Source organism: Pleurodeles waltl, chromosome 2_2, assembly GCF_031143425.1.
Source record: "Pleurodeles waltl isolate 20211129_DDA chromosome 2_2, aPleWal1.hap1.20221129, whole genome shotgun sequence".
NCBI classification, from domain to species: Eukaryota; Metazoa; Chordata; class Amphibia; order Caudata; family Salamandridae; genus Pleurodeles; species Pleurodeles waltl.
In genome coordinates, this window is record NC_090439.1 from 176593348 (window position 1) to 176617888 (window position 24541).

Consider the following 24541-nt stretch of genomic DNA (forward strand, 5'->3'; position numbering starts at 1 on the left):
GGGTATTTCAGTTTAGAATTAAAGTCCCTAGTCATGCACGATAAATCAAAATTGCCACTTGTCCAACTAACTTAGGCACTTCACTTCAGAGGCCAAGTCCCACCCCCACCCCCTAAACACACAGAGGGCCAGACTACGCCACTGATCTAACAAGCTTTGGCAAAGCCGATAGGTATCGCCAATGCAAGAGCTATTGGCTTTGACTATGTGTTTTACCCATTAAGTATTCCAGTATGGCTGTTGTTCAGCATGGCTAAAAGTTAGTGGCTTGGAGTGGGGTGGGGTGGTATAGAGTATAATGGAGTAGACTGGGTAGAGTGGAGTGGGGTAGACTGGTGTAGAGCAGAGTGGGGGTGGAGCAGTGTAGGATGGGGTGCAGTTGATTGGGGTAGATTAGAGTTGGATGCAATGGGTTTGATTAGAGTGGGGCCGAATGGGTTAGAATGGAGCGGGGTAGATTGAGTGGGGGAGTTGGGCAGATTAGCGTGGTAGAATGGAGTGGGGTAGATTTAATGGAGGTAGCTTGGAGTGGAGCTGTGTTGACTATGGTGGCATGGGGTCGACTGGGGTGGAGCAGATTGAAGTAGATTTGAGTGGGGTAGATGGGGTAAATTGGGGTAGAGTGGAGTGGGATATATTGGGGTAGATTGGAGCACAGTCATGTAGACTGGAGAAGAGTGGAGTGGGGTAGATCGGAGTGGGGCAGACTGGTTATAGTAGAGTAGAATGGAATGGATTGAGGTAGTGGTAGTTTCAAGTGGGGTAGATTGGGGTAGAGTGGAGTAGGCTAGATTGGGAGAGTTGGGTGAGGCGGAGTGGAATGTGGTAGAATGGAGTTGGACAGATTGGGAAAGAGTGGGGTAGAGTGGAGTAGATTGGAGTGGGGTAGATTGAAATGAGGAAGACTGGGTGACGTAGTGTAGATTGGGTGAAGAGGAGTAGACTGGAGTGGAGCTGGGCAGATTGGAGTGAGGCAGGTAAGAGTGGAGATGGATATATTGGGGTAGAGTGGAGTGCAGTCGAATGAGGCAGACTGGACAGGAGTGGGGTAAACAGGAGTGGAGTCGAGTATATTGGAGTGGAGTAGAGTGGAGCAGTCGAGATTGGGTGGATTATGGTAGGACAGACTGCAGTGGAATGGGGTAAATTTGAGTAAAACAAATAAGAACGGGGTGGTTAGGAGTGGGGAAGATTGGGGTAGGTTGGAGTGGTATTCGGTAGGTTGGGGTAGACTGGAATGAAGTAGATTGGGGTACAATGTAGTGGGGTAGATTGGAGTAGAGTACCTTAGGGTAGAATGGGGTAGTGTAGACCGGAGTGGAATTCAGTTGGGTGGATTAGATTAGATTGGAATGGAGTGGGGTAGATTTGGAAAGCATGAGGTAGATTGGAGTGGAATGGGGTAGGTTGGGTTAGGGTGGAGTAGATTTGGTTAGGGTGGAGTGGGGTAGATTGGAGTAGATTTGGTTAGGGTGGAGTGGGGTAGTGTAGACTGGAGAGGGATGGAGTGGGGTGGGTTGGGATAGACTGGAATGGAGTGTGGTAGTTTTTGAAAGCATGTGGTAGATTGGAATGAAGTGGAGTAATCAGATTGGGTAGAGTGGAATACAGTGTACCAGACTGGGGTAGAATGGGTGGAGTGGGGTAAATTAGAATGCAGTGTGGTTGAGTGGAGTTGGATAGTTTAGAGTGTAATCGAGATTGGAGTGGACTGAGATATACTGGAGAAGAGTGGGGTAGATTGGATTCAAGCGGCGTGAGATAGATTAGGGTGGATTTGGTTAGACTGTGTGGATCAGAGCAGATTAGATTGGTATAAAGTGGGGCAGATTTGATGATGTACAGTACGGGAGATCGGAATGGAGTGGGATAGATTGAAAAGAACTGATTAGATTGGAGTAGTTTGGAGTTGGGTAGATAGGAGTGGGACAGACTGGAGTGGAGTGTGGTAGAGTGAAGTAGGGTAGATCAGAATGTGTGGAGCAGGTAGATTGGGTGGACTGGAATGTGGTAGATTTGAGTGGGGTAGATAGGAGTGGATTGAGGTATATAGGAGTGGAGTGGGGTGGAGCAGAGTGGATCAGGGGAGATTGGGTGGATTAAGGTATGGTAGACTGGAGTGGAATGGGGTAAATTTGAGTAAAACAGATGAAAATGGGGTAGTTTGGAATGGAATAGGTTGAGGTAGATTGGAGTGGAATGGGGTAGGTTGGGGTAGGTTGGAGTAGATTAGGGTAGACTGGAGTTGGGTAGATTGGAGTAGATTTGGTTAGGGTGGAGTGGGGTAGTGTAGACTGGAGAGGGATGGAGTGGGGTGGGTTGGGATAGACTGGAATGGAGTGTGGTAGTTTTTGAAAGCATGTGGTAGATTGGAATGAAATGGAGTGGGCAGACTGGGTACAGTGGAATGGAGTGTACCAGACTGGGGTAGAGTGGAGTGAGGTAGATTGGGTGGAGTGGGGTAAACTGGAGTGGAGTGGGGTGGAGTTGGATAGTTTGGGGTGGAGTGGAGTTGGATAGTTTGGAGTGGAGTTGAGATTGGAGTGGACTGAGATGTACTGGGGAAGAGTGGGTTGACTACATTTGAGTGTAGTGAGAGGGATTAGGGTGGAGTGGGGTAGACTGGAATGAAGTGGGGTAGACTTGATGGTGTACAGTAGGGTAGAGCAGAATGGCGTAGGATAGACTAAATGGGGATGATTGGTTTGGAGTACTTTGGAGTGTGGTAGAGTGGAGTGGGGTACACTGGAGTGGAGTGTGGTAGAGTGGAGAAGGGTAGATTAGAACATGTTGAGCAGGGTAGATTGGGTGGACTGGAATGTGGTAGATTTGGGGGGGAGTGTGTTAGGCTGTGGTACATTGGAGTGGGGTAGATTGTGGTAGACTGGAATGGAGTAGACCGTGGTGGAGTTGGGTAGATTGGAGGGGAGTGGTGTAGATTAGATAAGAAGAGTTGGATAGATTGCAGTGGAATTTGGAGGGGAGTGGGGTAAATTGGAATACAGATGAGTAAACTGGTCTGGAGTGGAGTAGAGTGTGGTAAATTAGAGTGGAGTCAGGTAGGCTGAAGTGGAGTGGTTTGGAGTGCTGTACGTTGAAGTGGGCTGGACTGGGGCAGATTGGAGTGGGGTACATTGCAGTGGAGTGGGGTAGACTGGAGTAGAATGGAGCATAATGGGGAAAGGGACAGGGATGATTGGGTTAGATTGAGTGGAGTGGAGTAGATTGGAGTTCAGTGGGGTAGAGTATGGTAGAGTAATGTGGGGTAGAGTAGATTGGATCATATTGGAGTGGACTGGGGTAGGTTGGAGTGGCCTGGAGTAGACTGGGTTAGAGTGGGATGGGGTGGAGTGGGGTGAGTAATTGGGGGGGATAGATTAGAGTGCGGCAGATTGGAGTGAGTAGAGTGGAGTGGGTAAATTGGGCAGGCGCGGCCCGTCCTTTAGGGCGGAGGGGGCCATGCCCCCTCTCCTTTTGCCCCTCATGAAGAGTGTCTGTCAGGCTGAACAAAGGTCACCCTGACAGACACTGTTCATTTTCAGCTCAGACAGCCTGGAGTGAGACATGCACAATTGGCGCAGACTCCTGGCTGCCTGAGCTGAACTTTGCTGGGCTGAGGAGGTCACATCTCCTATGGGCATGACCTCCTAGGCTCAGCAAAGGTGTCTCGAGACCCTCCCCTGGGTGACAAGGAAAGTGTCACCCATTGACTTCGACCTGGGCGCTTCAGGTTTAAGCCCTGAACTGCCCAGGGCGAGTGTCAATCAGTGACACCTCGTCACAGAGTGGGGTGGGGTCAGCAGTCTCACTGACCCTATCCCATTCTGTGACGAGGCTGGGACTGCTGCCTTCCCTCATTGGCTGACTGTAGGGAAGGCAGCAGTCCCAATCCTCCTGGGACCTCGAGGCTGAAGGTGAGTGTGTGTGATATTTTAAAATGAATGTTTGGTGCGTGCGTGCATGTTTGAATGCTATGAGTGTTGTTAATGGATGTGCGTGCGTGTGTGAAAGAATGAGTGTGTGTGTGTGTGTGTGTGGTGTTTTAAAATGAATGTTTGGTGTGTGCATGCATGTTTGAATGTTATGAGTGTAGTTAATAGATGTGCGTGCGTGTGTGTGTGAAAGAATGAGTGTGTGTGAACTTTTAAAATGAATGTTTGGTGTGTGCATGCATGTTTGAATGTTATGAGTGTTGTTAATGGATGTGCGTGTGTGCCTGTGTGTGAAAGAATGAGTGTGTGTGTGCTTTCCGCCCCCTCCATACTAAAGCTGCCAGTCGCCACTGAAATTAGGTGGAGTGGGGTAGACTGGAGTGGACTAGATCAGGTTAGATTGCGATAAAGTGGAATGGGGTGGGGTAGCCTGGGGTACACTGAAGTGGATTGGTATAGAATGGAGTGAAGCAGGGTAGATTGAAGTGTAGGATTGTAGAGTGGTATATTGTGTTGTAAAGTGAGTGCCATAGATTGGAGTGGTGTAGTGTGTCTTAGAGTGGAGGTGCACAGAGTGAAGTTGACATGTTGTAGAGTGGAGTATTTCAGAATGGAGTGGCATGCTACAGAGGGGAAGGGCATAGAGTAAAGTAGCGTAGTGTGGAGTATGCATGGTGTGGTAGCGCCCTGCCATTACAGACAACACATTTTCAATTTAAATGACCATTACATTTGCACCAAAATACAGTTTTACTGCACACAATGTGTGCAAATGTCATTACCTAGATGTATTGATCGTATTCAAAGGTTTGTTTCCACCACACTTCAGATTTACAAAAAAATGCTTAATTTGTACTAATTCTGATATATTCTGAAACGTCAGCACAATAAAAAAAAATTGTGTGCTAAAAAAATGAATAATAATTCTACACCCTCACCTCTGATAGGGATCCTCAACAGTTATATAGGATCTTTCACTTTGAAGTCAGAAAAAGAAAAGTAAACACCAGAGAGAGTTTGACATTTGACCTCTGTCCTTCAATGCACAGAAAATGTGGCAAGATAATAACAAGATTTAAAGGCCTGTTTGCAGAAAGCGCCTTCAGGAAAGAATACAGTACACAAGATTTGGGTAATACGATGGACGAACCCCACCTGAACAGCCTAAAGCAAATAAAGCGAGCAAATACAAAACTAGAAACTGTCAGTTACAAATCACAAAGCCAATTGTAAGCAACAGGTGGAATGAATTTCTAGGTTAGCTTTTTTAATGTCCCCAAGATGTATTTCGCAAACCAAACTAGGATTCGATTTACAAATGACCCAATTTCATTACAGCATTGTTTAAACGGACACATTTCTACTTAAAATCTGAAAATACCAGTCAAGTTTCCTCACGGATGCACAAACTATATGCAGCGCATGTACCAGATTTCTAATGAAATATTCATATTACATTTCAATTTGTCTATATAAAAATAACCAAACAGCACAATAACGTAACTACAAAGCAATCTACGAACCTTTCAGCTGTTTCCTTAGAGGTTTACTTGGTTCAAGCCATCTCTGTGGAATAGGAGACAATCATTAGAAATACAGACGTAATACTTACTTTCTGTACGATTTGTTTGAATTATACTCACAGGTGCATCTAATGAATCTTCACTCTGTTGTAATCCAAAATATTCCCTCTCGGTCACACCCAAGTGATTAAAGACTAAATCCAGCAGTGCCTGGCCTGCATCATGCTTCTGAAACAAAAGGAATTCCCAACATCAAGCTCATAATCTTCCATGACATAAATTAAAGTTATCAAAAGGTGAGAACAGATTATGAAACTATCAGTCGTGTCTAAAAATGATTATGCAATATTTTGAATTTAATGATGAATTTAAACTCGTTTCGATGTGTTCATTCCAAAGGCTCTTTCTGTTTCTAATTTATCAGCCCTGATTTAATGTAATGTGCAGCAAGGCAGGCTTAATTATTACCATAAAGCAAATTCATCAAAATAAATGACGCAAGGAAAATAATGCTAATAGGAACACAGCTTAATCCAAGGAGACCAACCTAATTTCAAGCAAGTCCTTTGCACTCCAGTAATCAGCAATGTCTGCAGCAGAAGTATTTTCTTTGCATACCAGTGTGACCATGCCCAGAAAACTATAAACCAACTAACACAAATCAAATTCCCAGCATAGAAAAGTACAAATACAACGTTATTGTGGGTTGTGAGAAAGCCCACAACAGTCAAACACATTTTTATATTTTCTGAGTACAGTCGGTCTAATTAAACAGTGAATTGTATATTATTAGCATAAGATGTACTAATAAACATTTTACTACAAGCTTTAATCTGCGTTTCCCAAGCTGGCACAACGGGTATCCCAAAGTGACATTTTTTTATTTTTCCTGTTTCTTCACTGCGAAATGAAGAGACGGGAGATGTGTCAGCTGCATAAGGCGGTAGTTGGAAGGGCCCCGGTATGCTGTAGGACGAAAAATACTTTTGGCAAGAGGCAGACTACGTCCATCCATTGAGCCACAGTAGCACTATGGTTTTCAGATCTTGGGCAAGAAAGAATCAAGTGCAGTTTTAGTCCGTCAAAAAGTACAAATGTTGAGCGACCCAAGGACGCACACTACTTCCCTCAAATCAGGGACACCGCTAAAACGGAAATGTATAGCACCTTCAGGCAGGCATTCACAGAGCAGATATTAGGCTATACTCACTGGACTCAAATGCCATCTTCTGAGATATGCACTGTACATGGATTGTAAGAGATACTGCGGCGGAGGCGGTTGCTTGCACTTTCCCCAATTTTCCACCTCTTGGTGTAGCTGCGAGACAAATTAGTTAATAAAATGGCACAGCCAAAGAGTGCCACCTATGTTGAATACGAACCAGTGGGAAGGGCTAAGAGACACCCAGCCCACGTTGCAGATTCCTGGCAAAGCAATACTGATTTGCAAGAATTCTCAGTTTATTTAGTAGAAACAAACTAGTGACATTCCTAGCACCTCCAGTGGTACATCTACTCCAACCCTTTAGGACCTATTCTGCGGTCAATGACATGACTGTGTACCAGTCTAAGCAAACCAGGTAGTTACTGATCCTGCTAGGTCAAGGCTTCGACTTTAAGAAAAAACAGTTTTGTGAGTTGAATTTTAGGTAAGAACAAGCAGTCGCCAACTTTCACACAAGTGAGAGGTATTGTACATATTCTTTAGTGGGAAACCCATCATCTCGCAGATGTCTTCAACTGAGTTAGTATGCTCTCCTTTTTAAGACTGACATGTTTTTTGCAAAACACCTAGACATGTGGTGTTACAGATTTGTGTCTGCCAAACTAGATTTGCGACAAGTCTTTGAATACATCAGTTTTTTACTATTTAATTTTATAGCCACCTTAATCAAGTTTTTGACACTTCATTACTCCTTTCATTACAGTACACTCAACATTCTACTAAACACCTTAAATATACCAATTAGTCTGAACAAGAAATAACTTAAACGATTCTCCTCTTCCCACTCCTCCAACAAATTAAGCTAACGGTCTTCCTATCTAAGCCAACACATCTCAAACAAGGAGTTCTTCAAAGCTTCATCCTAGTGTCAACTCTCTTTAACCTATACATGGAACCCATGAACTCAATTCTCCACCAGACCAAAATACAATACAATCTCTACACTGATGACACTCAGCTCCACCTCAAAATCACATTCTAGAGGATATAATCCATCCCTTTCAAACTATGAGAAATATTCAACCCTGGCTCTCAACCAACCACCTAAAATTGAACCCACTAAAAACTGACTTCCTTCATATCCCCCCATACACACAACACATCACCACTACATAACTGGCTAAACCATTTGAATGCCGTAGACTGCATTCCAAAAACTACGGACTTCTCAAAATCTCTCAGAATCTATCTCAACCAACAACTCAACAAGATCACCCACCTAAACTCCACCGCCAAAGGCACTATGTCAATTCTGGCTTCTTACAAAAATTAAGTCATTCATTCCATTACCCAACTTCCACAATGTGGTACAAGCCACTGTATTCTGCAGACAGATGACATCAAATCTGTGCTTACTAGTACACCCATAGCAAGTCGCTATGAGAACATCACTGCCTCTATGATAGCTCTTAAGTGGATACTGATCAAAGCATGCTGAATCCTAAAGATAGCCTGTATCAATTATAAAGTACTATACTACTGAACACCAAAATACCTGGCATAGAAAACTCACCCTGTCTGGTGGATGTCGCACATTGAGAAGCTCTAACCCTCTACTCCTTGAACCTCACAGATTAAAAAAGAAAGCACTTACTCTCAGTCCTTTACTGGTATGTGCCTATAATATGGAACTCTTTTCCTCCAAAAGTCTGCACAAACCCCTCCTGTTTGTCCTTCAAGAAAAATATGAAGCTCTACATTTTGAAAAATACTTAGTGCAGTGATCAATCAGATTATATGATGATAGGCTTTATCCCTATGATCCAGACTATTTATGATCCTGCACAGTAAAACCCTGTCTAGGCACATCCCATGCAACTGTAACTTTATGCATAAATCCCTGCCTACACTATTGCTAACTGTTTTTTATTGCAAGGCTTTGCTTAATCAGGCATACTGCCTTCCATTACAATTGTAGACTGTTTGGATCAGGTGTCTGCAACCAGTCCATTGGGAGCTACCAGTAGCTCATAAACACCTTCAAAGTAGCTCACAGCCTTCAGTTCATTTTTAAATAAACACAGGGTAACATTTTCTTATTTAAAGTTAAGGGAAAGTTATGTTTATTTTACATTATTATCTTCAGGCTGCAGAGAGCAGGGCCAGATAGTGAGCAGTGCTGGAGTCAGATTTATGGCTCAGTTCACAGATGTAAAGAACGGAAGCACTGATGTATTTAAACCTTAAATAAAATTCCAAGGCTACTCAATTTAGGATCATGAGAACACAATATTGTTTTTAAATGCTTTTAAATGGGAGAAAATTAAAATGAAGAGTTAAATTAATGAATAAGTTAACTCTTAATTTGAGTTTTATCCAGTTTCAAAGTGTTGCATTTACAAAGAGCAAACCTCTTGCTTCCAGGAGTCAGTAGATACTGTGCCAATTTTATGACTGTAAAATACTATAATTTTTTCTAAATGTGAGACACTGAAACACATAAAAATAGCCCTATAAAACATTAAGGCAATGTTTTTCTCCACTTTGAATTAGGCCAACTATGTTTTAATACTTTATGAAACATGTTTCTTCACTTTAAATTTCTCCTATTTACAAAAATGGCTGTATTTGTCTGTAATAAATATATCACTGTGTCTACAGGCCACTGGGTGCAAGATGCCTGCTGTTTGTAAATGCAACACTTTGAAATGGAAGAACATTTAAATGGTGAGTTTAATGGAATTCATATAAACATTAAGGGGTTATTACAACTTTGGAGGAGGTGTTAATCCGTCCCAAAAGTGACGGATATACCACCAGCCGTATTACGAGTTCCATTGTATATAATGGACTCGTAATACGGCTGGTGGTATATCCGTCACTTTACCGTCACTTTTGGGACGGATTAACACCTCCTCCAAAGTTGTAATAACCCCCTAAGTCTTCAGTTGAATTTTCTCCCATTTCAAGGTGTTGCATTTATACACAACAGGCATCTTGCTTCCAGTGACTTGTAGATATGGTATCATATTTATAACTGACAAATACAGAGATTTTTTAAGTGGGAACAATTTTAAGTGCAGAACAATGTTCCATGTTATGAACATTTTTTCCCAACACAATTTTCTGCACTTTACATTTCTCCCATTAAAAATGGTAGTATGTTTATCTTACACATGTGACAGTACCACATATGGCAAAAGATATGTCATGTTCCATAAGTACATACAACATAGGCTCTCAGTCACCCATACACATATATCTCATTTCTACGCACACATGTTCATACATTCCCACAGACCACACTCTCACTGACACACATGGTTGCTCTGTCATAGTGCCCCTAGTCAAAGTATTTTCTTAAAACCATAGTATTTGACTTTAAGTTAATGAAACTGGGTGTGGAGGGGACTTCTAACGTTGCACGAGTGGCTTGACCTCCAGTAGCACACAATGATTTTCACTGATCAGAAATAGCTCTAACTACAGAAATGGTTGGAGACCCCTGGTTTAGCTCTACTCTATACAACGTTAACATTACTTAGAAATTTAAACCTACTCTCCAAACTAAATGTTAACCTATATGATTAAACTGTAACATAAATACACAGTAGCCTACCTGCTCAAGTTTTAACCGAGTTGCTTAAACTGCTCTCGTAACAGGCATGCTTAAAGTACAAGTTACTTACCTTCAGTAACTATATATCTGGTAGAGACATATTCTAGTTGCAGATTCCTTACCTTAGAATTTTCCCCCAGGCGCCGAACTGGATCTGGAGATTTTTTCTTCGAGCCATACCCTTGGGCGTCGTTAGGTGGCATCGGTCGACTCTGCGGGTGTTGTTGACGTCGTAGTCGCTGTGATGACGTCAGGAGTAGTACATAGATGCCGACTCAGCAGAGCGACGTCAGTTTCTTTTCACGACTTTCCATGCCAAAGCGCAGAGCCTCAAAGAACACTGAAATTGGTGCCCCAGAGCTAGGGCCCTGAATGAGGTCCCTAGAAATCAGATCGCAAGCGGGGAGGATGGGTGGGTCGGTAAGGAATCTGCAACTAGAATATGTCTCTACCAGATTTATCGTTACTGAAGGTAAGTAACTTGAAGATCTGATAGAGACTTCTTAGTTACAGATTCCTTACCTTAGAATAGATACCCAAGTAATGCCATCCTCGGAGGTGGGCTGCGAACCAAGATCATACTAGAAAGTCCTACAGGGTCGAATGACCAAGGCAGCTGTCTCTATGGACCTGACTGTCCAGGCAGTAATGTTTAGTTAACATGTGCAAGGATGCCCACGTTGCTGCCTGGCTGATATCCAGGACAGAAACTTTGTGTGCTAACGCTGTGGTGGTAGCAGTTGCTATGGTGGAGTGAGCACATAAGCCCTCAGGGGGTTGCTTCTTCGCCAAAGCATAGCAAATTTTGATGCCTAGCACCACCCAACGCGAGATGGTGCGCTTCTGCACTGCCCGCCCTTTCTTCGCACCCACATATCTGATAAAGAGTTAATCAACCTCCCGGAAATCTTTAGTACGATTGAGGTAGAACACCAATGTTCTTTTTGGATCCAGATGGTGGAGTCTTTCCTCTTCATGAGAGGGATGTGGAGGTGCATAAAAAGTAGGCAAGGTGATGGATTGACCTACATGAAAAGGCGTGACTAACATCTTTGGGAAGAAAGAAGCCCTGTTACGAAGCACCACTTTATCAGGATAGACAGATAAAAATGGTGGCTTCGAAGAAAGAGCTTGAAGCTCACTCACTCTGCGAGCAGAGGTGATGGCAATCAGGAAAGCAGTTTTTAATGTGAACAGCCGCTGTGGACAATTGTAAAGGGGCACCCATATTGTAGGTATGGACCAGGTTTAAATCCCATTAGGCATACTGAACGGGTCAAAAGGAAACAAATGGGTAAGTCCTTTAAGGAACCTCCCAATAATGGGAGACTTGAATAAGGAAGGTTGGTCTGGCAATCTGCGAAAGCCCGAGAAGGCAGATAAATAGCCATGGAGGGTGCCCGAACCAGAGCCCTGCTGGGCAAGAGAAAGGATAAACAGGAGAACCTCAGGCCGAGGTACAGAAAGGGGATCAAAAGACTTGCTGGCACACCATGCCACAAATTTGTGCCAATGACAGGCATATACCAGTTTGGTGGAGGGACTTCTGGCTGCCAAGATAACATTACACACTTTGGGCGGAAGGTTGAATCCTGTGAACTGCCGCCGCTCAACCTTCACACAAGAAGGCGGAGACTGGACAGATTTGAGAGAAGAACCGTCCCCTGCTGCTGCTACAGAAGATTCTCCTGAAGGGGCAGTCTGATCGGAGGATCAGTGGCCATGCCCAAAAGCTCTGGATACCAGTCTCTTCGTGCCCAGTCTGGAACCACAAGGATTACTTGGTTCTGGTTGCTCTTGATCTTCTTCAGAACTCTGGGCAGAAGTGGTATTAGCAGAAGGCGTAAAGGAGACCTTAGCTCCACTCGAGACGAAAAGCATCGCTGAGCGAGTGCTGCCTTGGAAACTCCAATGCGCAAAACAGCAGAAAATTGCACATTCTCTGTGGAGGCGAACAGATCTAACCAAGGCTTGCCCCATTGCTGAAAGAGGCCTTGCACCACCTCCGGATGGAGTCGCCATTCGTGATAGACTATGCATCGATGACTGAGTTTGTCTACTCCGGCGTTGAGAAAGCCCACCAGATGTTGAACTACCAGAGTTATGTCCTGGTGTTCCAACCATGTACAGAGGCATAGAGCCTCTTGACAAAGGGTCCACGACCCTACTTTTCCCTGCCTGTTGTGGTGCCACATGGCGGCGGTGTTATTCGTGAACACCTGCACCACTTTCTCTTTTAGAAAGGGAAGGAATGCTTTCAATGCAAACCTGACCGCCCAGAGCTTCAAAAGAGTAATGTGGAGTCAGGACTCTGCTTGACACCAGAGACCTCTGATCTCTGCCTCTCCCATGTGGCCACCGCATCCCAGAAGTGACACATCTGTCACTACTAAGATCTGGGTAGGGAAAGGAGAGGGATCTGTTGTTGACCCAACTGTGATTTGAAAGCCACCACTGCAGAACCTGTGCAGTACCCTCTGAGGTCTCGACCATGTCGGAGAGGTTTTCCTGATGCTGCGCCCACTGTAACTTCAGGTCGCACTGCAGAGCCCACATATGCCATCTGGCATGTGTCACTAGCAGGATGCAGGAGGCCATGAGGCCCAGCAGCCTCAAAGTCATTCTCACCGTAATCCAGAAAGGAGGCTGAAACATCAGAATCATAGCCTGAATATCCTGGACTTGCTTTTCGGGAGGATAAGCCCGAAACCACACTGTGTCCAGAACAGCTCCGATGAAGGGGAGCGTCTGAGAAGGAGTCAGGTGTTACTCTGGCATGTTTATAGTGCAAAAGGTTCACTGTAGTCTGAATGTGGGAGTAAACTATCTGGTGTGTGCTCACCTTCAAAAGACTGTTGCCGAGATAGGGAAAGACTGAAACTCCTAACCTGTGCAGACGAGCTGCAATCACCGTCATCACTTTCATGAACACCCAAGTGGCGCTGGTAAGGCCGAAGGGGAGCCCAGTAAATTAAAAGTGCTTGTGATCTACCACAAATAACAAGTGGCATCTGTGGGCAGGCAGGATGGGTATGTGGAAGTGTCTAGCAAGTCCAACGCTACCATGCAGTCTCCAGGGTCCAAGGCAGAAAGAACCTGAGTGAGGGTGAGCATTTTGAACTTTTCCTTCCTGAGGAAAAGACTGAGGGCCCGTAGGCCTAGAATTAGCCCTTGTCCTTTTTGTGCGCCAGGAAGTCGCGAGAATAACAACAACGACCTACATCTGGCACAGGGACCCTCTCTATGGCTCCCGTGGCCAAGAGAACCATGACTTCCTCACAGAGAAGTGCCAAAAGATCCTCCGAGAAACGGTCATTAGACGTGGCATGGTTGGAGGTGTAGTTTCGAAGAGAAGGGAGTAGCCCCTTCAGACTATTTGCAAAACCCACCTGTCTGTCGTGATGGATTCCCATCAGCTAGGGAGATGATGGCTCGGGCCTCCCCTGGGACCTATGACAACACCTACGTGACTGCATCCCATAAGGATGTAGCGGCCCAAGAGGCATACGTGTTCACAGACCGCAATGCCAAACTGGAGGAAGAAAACATCTTCTGATCCAGTCTTTTTCATTTCCAATCCGCGGGTGCGGATGGGAATGCGCCACATGACGAGGAAGCATGGATGACAAGGCTCTCAGGCGTAGGGTGTTGAGACAGGAATTTAGGGTCGTTCGGTGCAGGCCAATGGCGGAGGGCTATTCACAGGAGCCGCAGTGCTACGTTTGGATCAGGTACTCAGAAGGACATCCATGAGGGCTTCATTGAAGGGTAAAAGCGCTTCCGAAGTGGAAGCTCCAGGCTGAAGCACCTCAGTCAGGTGGTTAGCCCTGACTGCCACAGAAGGACCATCAAGGTCGAGTACTTCAGCTGCCCTGCTGATCATCACAGAATATGATGCTCCCTCCATCGTAGCCACGATAGGTGGAGAAAGCATGCCAACGTTTGGAGAAGTCCATTGACCCCTCGAAACCCTCCCTGTATTCATACCCATAGTAACAAGCATTTGCAATGCAAGGGTTCTCTTGTTTGCTCGAGTTTAACTATTAGCATTGTAAATTCTTAACTGGAATTTCCTGCCACAAGAATTGAAAATGAAAAGTGTACCAGGTGACATAAGCAAGCCGATTCAAAGTGCCACGGCCGCCATGAGCATGAGTGTGAATGAGAGACACAAAAGGAAAAAGAAGTTTGCTCGCAGTCAAACGTATCAGCAAACGTGCAAATATCCATGTAACAGGGTTGATGGCCAAGGTTGTAACAAAACTGCCCCAAGGAGGGACAAACGTAAAGCATTTACCAATGATAACAAAGGATTTTTGAAAGGCAAGCCCATGAATGAGTGAAAGAGATGGGAGTGCGGTGGGTGTGGTTAAAAGCCCACAGATAGTTTACAACACGTTAGAACGCTTCTGCGCTCGACCTAAGAAGGGTCTGAATCCAACATGGGATGAGTAGACCCCATCAAACTCGGATCCGACGTCGAGCCATGCCATTCCTACTGCTGGTCGTTGGGGATCAGGAGTGGGTCGAAGTCAATTGTGGGCCCAACCGCCATCAGGAGCATCAACATCTTTGCCGGCATGGGGGAAGGTCTTGTTTGCATGACTAACATCGGAAGGGCCCTCAGTGGGCGAAGACGCCAGCAGAGAACCTGAGGGGGCCCCATCCGACCCCCCCACCAGGCCCTGAAGGCACCGAAGAGGGGTCATATGCAAAAGGTGAGTCGCATGGCCTCATAAAACCCCTCCAACTGGGCTGGGGCGACTCCTGGAAAGTCAGGGAGGCACGGAGCAGACACAGAAGTAGGCTCTGCAGACAGAGGCCTAGAGCGTCAACACTCTTACAGCGTCGCATCAGCTAAGCGACGAGGCAAAGTCAAAGAACATTTGGCCTTCTTCGACTTCTTTTTGTGACCGGACTATCCTGAAGATTTGGAAAGGGAGGAGTGGTGATGACTCCACGAGTGGTCTCATGACTTTCATCTCGAATGAGACCGGAAGCGATACAGAGTCGAGCACTGGGGCGCCATGAGCTTTAGGGACTGCTCCTTCGAAGCCTTCAGGTTCATGGCCCGGCCCTCGGAGCATGTCGTTACGTCATGGTCATTGTCGTTCTCTAGACACCGCAAGCACACACGATGCAGATCCATCACGGACATCAATCGGTGACAGGAGTCACACGGTTTGAACCTGCTCTTCTATGACATCTCTTGACGCACCAAAAAGTAAAAAATGATGACATAACGGTTTAAGTTAGTCAAAAAGTGACTAAGAGTAGGTCTTCTCTGGATCTGCGCATGGCGCAGAAAGAAATTAACTGACATCATCACACCAGGGTGGCGCCTATATATGACAGCAATGTCACCACGGCGGCCAAAACGCCAATGACGGAAGCAGAGTCGACCGATGCTACCTGACAGCCCACAAGAGTACTGCTTGAAGAAAAATCTCCAGATCCAGCCTGCACCTGGGGGAAATTCTAAGGTAAGGAATCTGCAACTAGAACGCTATCGGATATGAAGATCATGTAGCCAGATTGTAATGTAATAACCTGCACATCTTGGGTATTCCAGAGACAGCAGATAAGGGGAAAATGGAGACGTTTGTGTAGCAACTGCTGACCACTGTTGTGGGCCCTGAAAATCTCTCTCATTTGCCGGTATTAACAGGTGCACAGGTCCTTGATGCTGTGGCCTCCGCAAGGTGCACCAGAGCGTCCCATAAGGAGCAGATTGCTAAACTTCACGGACTGTGATACCGTACTGAAAAGTGACTTACCAGAGTTATGACCAGACTCATTCAAGCAGTGCATATGGCTCACAAGGAATACCTCCAGTCAAAAAGAAGCTGCAGCATGCTGGGATAAAATATGCCATGCTATACCCCGCTTGCCTGAAGATCGACCTCAACGTAAAGTAACACCTTTTTTCTACTACACAGATTGTATTGACATTCTTGAAGAAATAGCCAAGAGCTTCAGCGGTGCCTCAAGATCACAACTAGGTGGCCTAGCAAACGATGCATCAGGAAATTTGTCATAGAAACGAAGGACTGATGTCCCTAACTGAACATGCACTTTCACACGACATATAGCTAGCACCAGTGTGGCCTGGCACATATGCGTTTTCCTGCTTTGCTTTCCAGGTGCAGTGCCCAGAGCAGAGGTCTTCAAACTGAGTCGCGACCCACAGGGTGGCCGTGGCGTCATCGGAAGGGGGGCCCGTATTCTTCAGCTACTTCTGCCTTGAATCCAAAATGTCTTCAATTTGGAAAAGGACAGCCTTCCTGGGATGGTTAATTTAGATAGTTTAAAATGCTTCAGCTGAATTGTCATTCAGTGAGTCTCCTGTTAAGTGAGTCTGAGGGAGGGACAGACATCTAAAGAAGCATTCTTGCCAGGGTGCCTGCTTGCCTGAAAGAAATGCAAATATGCACATCCAATTAATCTGCAAATGTAAACTGTAATCAGCAAATGTAAAGGATGCTTGGGAGCCAGTACTGATCATATCACTGGAAGCTTTGTGATGACAAAGATTTATTCTTTTTGAGTGGTAGTAAAAAAAGTTAACAACTGAACTGTGAAGTGTGTGCTTTTAATTGTAATTTTATTTACATAGCGTTTACTACCCATAAAGAGACGTTGAAGGGACAGTTCTGTAAAAACAACTATATTACACATGGTGCGTGTTACTAAAATCTATATTTTGGAAGCACTATTTTATCGTAGAACATTTAGCAAATTTTTTAGTAGTCTATTTCATAATGTGTGTAATGCAAATATAAAAGAATGACTTACATATTCACAGTGCTTTCTCTTCTCTCTGGTTACCCACAGACCTCTGCAGTGGGTTAACTAATAGAGGGTACATAATGCACTACAGTGCTTTTCCCACTGAGTAACAACTTTATTTTATATTTTTTCATTTAAGCTGGATGTTATATGTATCTACCTGACAGTGAAAAACCTGAAAAAAAACGTACAGAATATTTTGGGGCCTATTTATGACAGGCTTGCGTTCCTGAAACATCACTTTCTTTGACACTCCGGCACCACAAGCCTCTCAATCATACCTATGAGGCAACGCACAGACACCATACGTGGTTCTGCATGGCCTTATAGATACGGAGTAAGGCAAAGCAGTGCAAGCTGCTACGCTGCCTTACCCTGCATCAAGTCGGCGTTCCATGGGGACCTGGTGGCTGTTACCACGCAACATCCATGGATTTTGACGCTGCCCCAGATTTTCTAAATCACGTAAACTGGAGCAGTGCCAAAACCTTATGCCTCCCCAGAGCAGACTTAATGGGGAGAAATGTTTTCATTTCTCCCCGTTTTATTCCTCTTTCCATGAGTGTCGCATTCTGCAGCACACATACCAAGAGGAAAATGCCTCTCTGGATTGTTTTTGTGCAGGAGGGTGCCCCTTCTTGCACAAAAAAAATCCTACCTTCATAGACCCTAGGCCAACTTGTGAGCCAGCACAGGGGGAAATTACAGGAATGCACTGTATTTCATAAATACAGTCCATTCCAGCCATTTTGAATTGACGTAAGGCAGTGTAGCAAAAAGACTTGTGGCGCTGCCCTGTGCTAATTCCTCATAAATGAGGACTTGAGTTTTTAGCCACACTTTTGACCACTCCACCTCATTTAGTTTGCCAAATATTGTTTCATATTATTTCTTCACCGCAAAATAGTTTGCAGTGGGAATTGGGGACATTTATGATTGTTGATGATGAGGACTACCAGGTTCTATAATTTTTTTTTCATAAGGGGGTCCTTACACCTAAAAATTCTTGAGAGGGGGTCCTGCCATCAAAAAGTTAGAAGACCTCTGGCCTAAAGTTAATAATCAAAGTCCCGGCCATCCCACTGTCATCAGAGTGTTTGAGCTGGTGCCACAGAAACTGACATGTTTGTTTTGATTTATTGTTGGAGGGTTTTATTTGGTACTAGGGGTGTATGTTGACTTGGGGAACAAGATCTAATATTCGCGGTCGGGCTGAGGGTGTCTGTGTTGGTGGAGGAAGGGGAAAGGTTTGCACATTTCTATATAGATTTATCATACAGCTATGATGTGTTCACACAATCACTGCCACACAACTAGAACTCACCAGGGGTCAGAGTCCACATTGCTTCACCACACGTGCACACCAGCACTACCTTTATGCACATTATCTCTAGATGACTCCCACACTTAACTGCCTTACATGGAATGTCAAAGGGATGAACAAACCTTGGAAAATCAGAGAAACCTATGCACATTTGACAAGGCATGATATGGAAATAGCATTGTTACAAGAGACCCACTTGACTAAACACACACAAAAAGTCCTATCAACCAAGTGGGCGGCACATGCCTATGAGTCTTCTTACTTCTCATATTCCCGAGAAGTTGCCATAGGATGTAAACAGGGAACACGATTGCACCACTGGCTTACACTACGCAACGACCACAGCAGAAACACAGTGGTATAAGGTGTACTCATGGGTAAGCATATTACGAAAGTTAATGTTTATGGCTCGAACAATACCGATGCCCAGATTTTCTACTCATTATAGGCAAACATAGCTCCCAGGGTGATACTTTGGAGAGGAGACTTTAACTTGGCCCTTAACCTGGAACTAGATACGTTACCTCGAGCTGTCAGACAAAATCCCAGAGTGCCAGCAGTTGTGAGGGCTATAATAGATGACTACGACCTTATAGACATGTGGTGGGAGAGACATGCAGCAGAAACTTTGATTAAATGTATCTCAACAGTGTAGTCCACGTGGTACAGGTTAGACTATTGGGTGACTGCCCATGATGTGAGCTCTTAGACGACAGACATGCAACACTTGGTTGAAACACTCTCCAATCATGCTTCAGTCATATTACCAACGAGAATCCTGAAGCATTGACACACAAGGTATTCTGGGGCGAAAGATAGAAGGATATCCTGGAATATTTTCAAAACAACCTACAATCAGTACGTGATGTTGGTAAAGCATGGGAAGCCTCTAAGGAAGGAACTACAAACGGAAATTAAAAACTTAGAGCAAGAACGGTGTGCATGGAAACCTCATTGCTGCTTCAAATAAATTATAAGGTAATAGAGTACAGTGAAACGGCCCTCAGAGAAGTCAAATGTATGGGATATACAGTAGTGAGAAAGCATGATGAGGGCAAGATGTCTAGCTGCTCCCTGGTCAATTTGCTGCACAAGCCCTGAGCTAATAAATTATGTCATTAGTATTAAGGATGACTCTGGTTCCCCCCCTTGGGAAGCTGAAGACATTGCATCAGGCTTCCCAGACTACTATCTCGCTAAGTATAATTTCAGTCACTCATTCTCAACGCACAATTTAGCAGAATATCTAGAGGACACAGCTATAACTTGGCTGAATAACATGTATCGCAAGTACCTCAGCTCACCCTTTTACGACTGAAGACAAAGTGTCAGAAGTCTTTACGCAGGTAACACCCCAGGACCAGTTTGCATATCTACTGATTACTATATGGAGTTCTCTGACATATTGGCCCCACTTCTACCGGCACTGTTTGGTTTGAGGAATCCTAAAGGAAACGTACACCACCCCCCTCCCCATTTTACTAAAACCAGGGAAATCCCCAGATCAGTACAACTCCTCCTGACCCCTATGCTCATAAACACCAACGTAAAAATGTTAGCTAAACTGTTGGTCAATAGCTTGCCCCTTCTGCTATGTGAACTAGTGAGCCCAAATAAAGCAGTTTTTTACCAGGGCATTCCACCATTCAAAACCTACCTATGCTTTTTGCACTCCTACACCCAGATATAGATTCAGCAGTGATCTTTTTAGATGCTACCAAGGCCTTTGACTGAGTGGAGTTGTCCTACCTATTGTCTATACTCCAAAGTATTTTTAATGTGGTCCAGAAAGTATAACCGCCAGAGTTCATTTAAACAGTCATTATTTCATGGATTGCAATTAGCAGTGGCAAGTCATCTTTCCACTTACCTTTAACACCACCAAGTTCGCCCCAGACTTCCAGGTGGAGTGGAATTAGGGCCCAATAGGATACCTTGGTATTGTGGTGAGTCACAACACTGATACTATTTTGAGAGAAATTATGGATGTGCAATGTCTCAACTTGAGGCCAAAACGAACATATGGATCAGATTCCCCCTTTCTATGGCGGGTAGAATTGCACTAGCAAAGATCGTTATGTTGCTGCATTTCTTATATCTTTTTCTAAACATTCCAATTCCGCTGACTAGGGTCTTCTTTGGTACATTGCACTCCTTGCTAGTCAAACTCACCAGCCCTGACTCAGGTGGGAGGCATTGAGACATTGAGCCTACCCTATGTAAAAGGCGCATTCGTAGCTCCTGACCTCTAACTTTATTATCTGAGTGTGCAAGGACATTTTACTCATTACTGGTATCAGCCACAGCCCTATCTGCCACACCTTGATGTAGAAGCAGATAGTGAATTCTCCACACTACTCACCACAAAACTCTTCCAGCGAGCAGATGAGCGTCACTCGAAAATTATCACCTCGCATAGTAGTGCGAGGGCTTGGGACGGCCCGAGGCGCAGAGCGCATCTGGAACTAATATACTCGCCCTGGGTTTCCTTGGAGGGGCACCCCAACATGCAAGGTTGGACTGGCCATACCGGGCATGAGGCGTTTCTCCAGTGTTTTTGTTACTGGGGGATGGTTTTGCAGCAGTGCTACAATATCTGTCCTCAGTGGCGAAATTAGCAGGCCTGGCCAGCATAATCACACACTTCTCACTCTCGATTCCAGCCTCCCAGGGCCAGTAAGGGACTACGTGGACTTAACGTTTTTTTTTCCTTCTTAAAGCAAAAAATGAAAATCACATAATCACCACAGGGTCATCAATCTGTAGTAGTATGTGAAAAAGCTACCAATGGCAGCCACTGTATAATCAATGTTGTCCTTTACCCGCAGTCACCCCCCCTCACCACCCACGCCCCCACCCCCAGTCTCATCCCTCCTCCCTCAGTTCATCACATTCACACAGCCTCCTCAACTCTCTAACAAAGCCCTGGCTCAGACGTGGTGGTGGTGCTACGCGTTCCAGGGACAGCCAGCCAGGGCCAGGCAAACAGCTAAGCCCAGGCCAGCTCGAATCAGCAACCTTATTGGTAACTGCCTGACAGTCCCGGCTGGTAACTTAATTATTTGTCATGCCGACTGCTCGGTACCTGCACTCTCTCCCCTCACTTTTCCCCAAAAGCCCATGGCGGGCACTACCAACCACTACAATCAAGTTGCAACCGAAGACAGCGACAACTACCAGTGGTAAATGCTGTGACTTACATTCTATTATGGGTTTAAAGCACCAGCTGCAGAGTTCCTTGTGTATTCAGAAACTTTCAGGCAACAATAAGTGTCAAGATTGATATCTATGGAGATTAATCTTCCTGCTGGTGAGAGATCAGACTTTTGTTTACCAGCAGTTTTGACTCACGTAGCACAGAGGATTAATATACCTGCTGCAAAAAAACTTGTACCGTACAGAGCTGTATTTTTTCAGCGTAGCTCATTGAGTTACTGCTTTTGTCACAGAGAGTCTTTTGTTACTTGCAGTTCATAACTTACAATCATAATCTTGGACAGTGAGCTATGAACTGCCATCAAAGAGCTCCATGCAAACTGAATGGTTCAGGTTCGAAAGTTAGTTTTCTTTTCCAGTCTTTCTTCATCCTTATGTTGTTAAAATGCAATTATTTGGGTAGAAATACAATTTTATTAGTAAACCCAACCCCAGCCACTGTGTTACATTTTGACTCCTGTGTCTGTAATTCTCTAGATCAAGCACTCTTATGCGTACCAGTATGGATGTCGGGTGAATTCTACATTGTGCAGTCCCCTTTGTCATGTGTAAAAGTTTCTGTATACTGATTTACACACTATCTGTGTATGTGATGTAAAGTGTTCCAACACCCTACACTGATATAAGAGGGGCTATGAAACAAATGAAAAACAAGTAAGAGAGGGGCTATGGAGAGATGAGGGGCACTCTTGGAATGTGATTTTGAGGGGTTCATTTAAGGGTCCCAACAAAGACTGTTGTATCCTGGTGCACTGCGAGGTCAACAATTACTATGCTTTCAAAGCTAATACAATAGAAAATATAGTGAAAAATGCCTTGCAGAAATTATAGTGTTGCCATTTGTTCCCAAATTGTATTGGTAGTGATTAGGCTCCTTTGCTTTATATGTACTGAAGGGGTCTGGTTTGACCAAATTTGCCAGGACTGCTTTGGGTTCTGCCAACATGCCTCATATGGGTGAGGCAAAAACTCAAGCACAACTGACAGCATAAAACTGCAAGGAACACTGCAAAATGGGGAGAGTTGTATCACAACGGGGAATTCTTCAATACATGCATAGTTACGACTAGGCCTGATTGCACACCAATAGACTAGGTTTCACTATTACTACTCGAGGGCTACGGTCAGACCACGTACACCATTCTTCTCACGGGAGCCAACACCAATGCAAATCCTGGAACTCTTGACAGCCACAAAGTCCCTCAAGTCCCTGATAACTATTCTTTACAATGCTGTGCAGGCAGAAGCACGCCGCTCTGCACTACAATGAAGACTACACTGGGAACAGGCACTTTAGGTTCTCACAATCGATAGGGAACATGAACTCTGCTGCGCACAAACAGCTGCCCTATCGTTTAACAGTACTTCACTTAATCCACTTTCGCTACCTGCAAAGACTATATCACATGTCACTCACATTACTAAAGCAGATATTGCAGCCCTCTTCCAATTGTGTGAAATGTTGGGCTCTAGATGCTGGCTTCCTCCACCTGGCCCAGGGCTAGTAAAACATTCACCACTTTCGGGCTCAAGTTATACATATTCTGTCAGACATGGTGGGAGAGCCCAAATATAGGCGCCTTTTCACCTGTATCTGCTGAACTGCATTAACAATGACCAACCTTCGAACTCTAATTCCAGAAGACTCATTGTTGGAATCTTCACAATGTGCTGCGCCTTTGCTGATTGTTCTCTCTGAACTTCTTTTGGGTCAACTGTACTTACTTTAGATGTCGATGGGAGGAAAGGTGCCCCGCACTGGCATGACAAACTAGTTATTGTTGTTATATATGTGTTCCAATACTAGTGTTATACATTACCATATCTGGAATGTATGTGTTACAATTTTATCCACAAAACTCAATAAAACAAAAATAAGAAGAAAAAAATAGGAACTCCTTTTCCCCCTTTCAAAATCCTTAATAGAGTCATCTTATGGTTTAAACTCAATGTTCCAATTCTGAGAGGAGGTTTTTCAACCTAATATCTTCCGGACAAGAAACTGAGAAGAGTTGGTATAATCGAAATATGATCAAATCCACCGCTTTGTCACTTGCGGTGTACTTGTAAATTATTTCACAGAACTGTTGAAAACAATGGATGATAGAGACAACATGCAACATTCCAAAGGACAGTGGAAACTTCAGGGATCTTGGGGTTTCAAAATGTAGGCTATTAGCTTGTGAAAGGTTGAGAACGAATTCAGTACAACAAAGAGTCCATGCATTAAAAGCATGTGGAAAAGAATCTCCTAGTTGACGTATCAATGTTGGTGAAACACCTAGCAGACTAACGGCAGAATTCATCTTTATCATCTAGAACCTGCAGATTAGTTATGTACTACTTACTGTCTGATACTCTGGTTGGTCACTGGAAAGAGGGTTGTATTTGGAAATGTATTATTGAATTTGCACAATGACCACCTTCTCAATTTTTCCAAGAAAAGGCCGAGCTATTTTTCTCTATTTGAGGTTTTCTGGATCTAGTGTGGACTTCCTGGCTAGAAGAGAAATCAGTATATTTTCTTGTTTTGCAAATGGTAACTATTTTTCACACTGCTATAATGGTATTTTTCTAGAAGACTGATGGAGTTAATGCAGGCCTTCGTAATCAGGCCAACTATTTTGAGAAAAGAACAAATAAAAAAAACTCTGTTGAGGTGTATTTGTCTTTGGTGTTTTTTTGCTGGCGTTTGCAATATGATGCCTGACAGAATGGGGCATACGTGGAGAGGAAAATGTATTGACATAGTGCTTCACTGGCAAAAACAATAAGTTTCCCAAGTGGGCAGTGGAATTAGGTGCCTTGAACCTAACAAAATGGTTTTTATTGTTCCGGATTTAGGGCAAGGTCTTTTGGATCAGATACCAAATAAAAAAAAAACATGGAAAGTATCTACGGTGGGGGAACGAGAGACAATAGGGCCTCAAGGGTAAGCTGGCCTCCAAACAAAACGTGTTTCACACAAAAAAG

The 24541-nt window shown here is 44.4% G+C and overlaps 1 protein-coding gene across 4 annotated transcripts in view; it reads right to left on the minus strand.

Annotated features, from left to right (window-relative positions):
- PTPN3 (protein tyrosine phosphatase non-receptor type 3) overlaps positions 1-24541 on the minus strand; it is a 1694656-nt gene that overhangs the window by 1049825 nt on the left and 620290 nt on the right. For 3 of the 4 annotated variants that reach the window (XM_069219598.1, XM_069219595.1, XM_069219597.1), the window contains 2 exons: positions 5576-5683; positions 5456-5498 (listed from right to left, as the gene is read on the minus strand). In XM_069219598.1, coding sequence (XP_069075699.1) covers positions 5456-5498; positions 5576-5683 — 151 coding nt within the window. The remainder of the gene's footprint in view (positions 1-5455; positions 5499-5575; positions 5684-24541) is intronic. The other variant, XM_069219596.1, reaches the window with a different exon arrangement.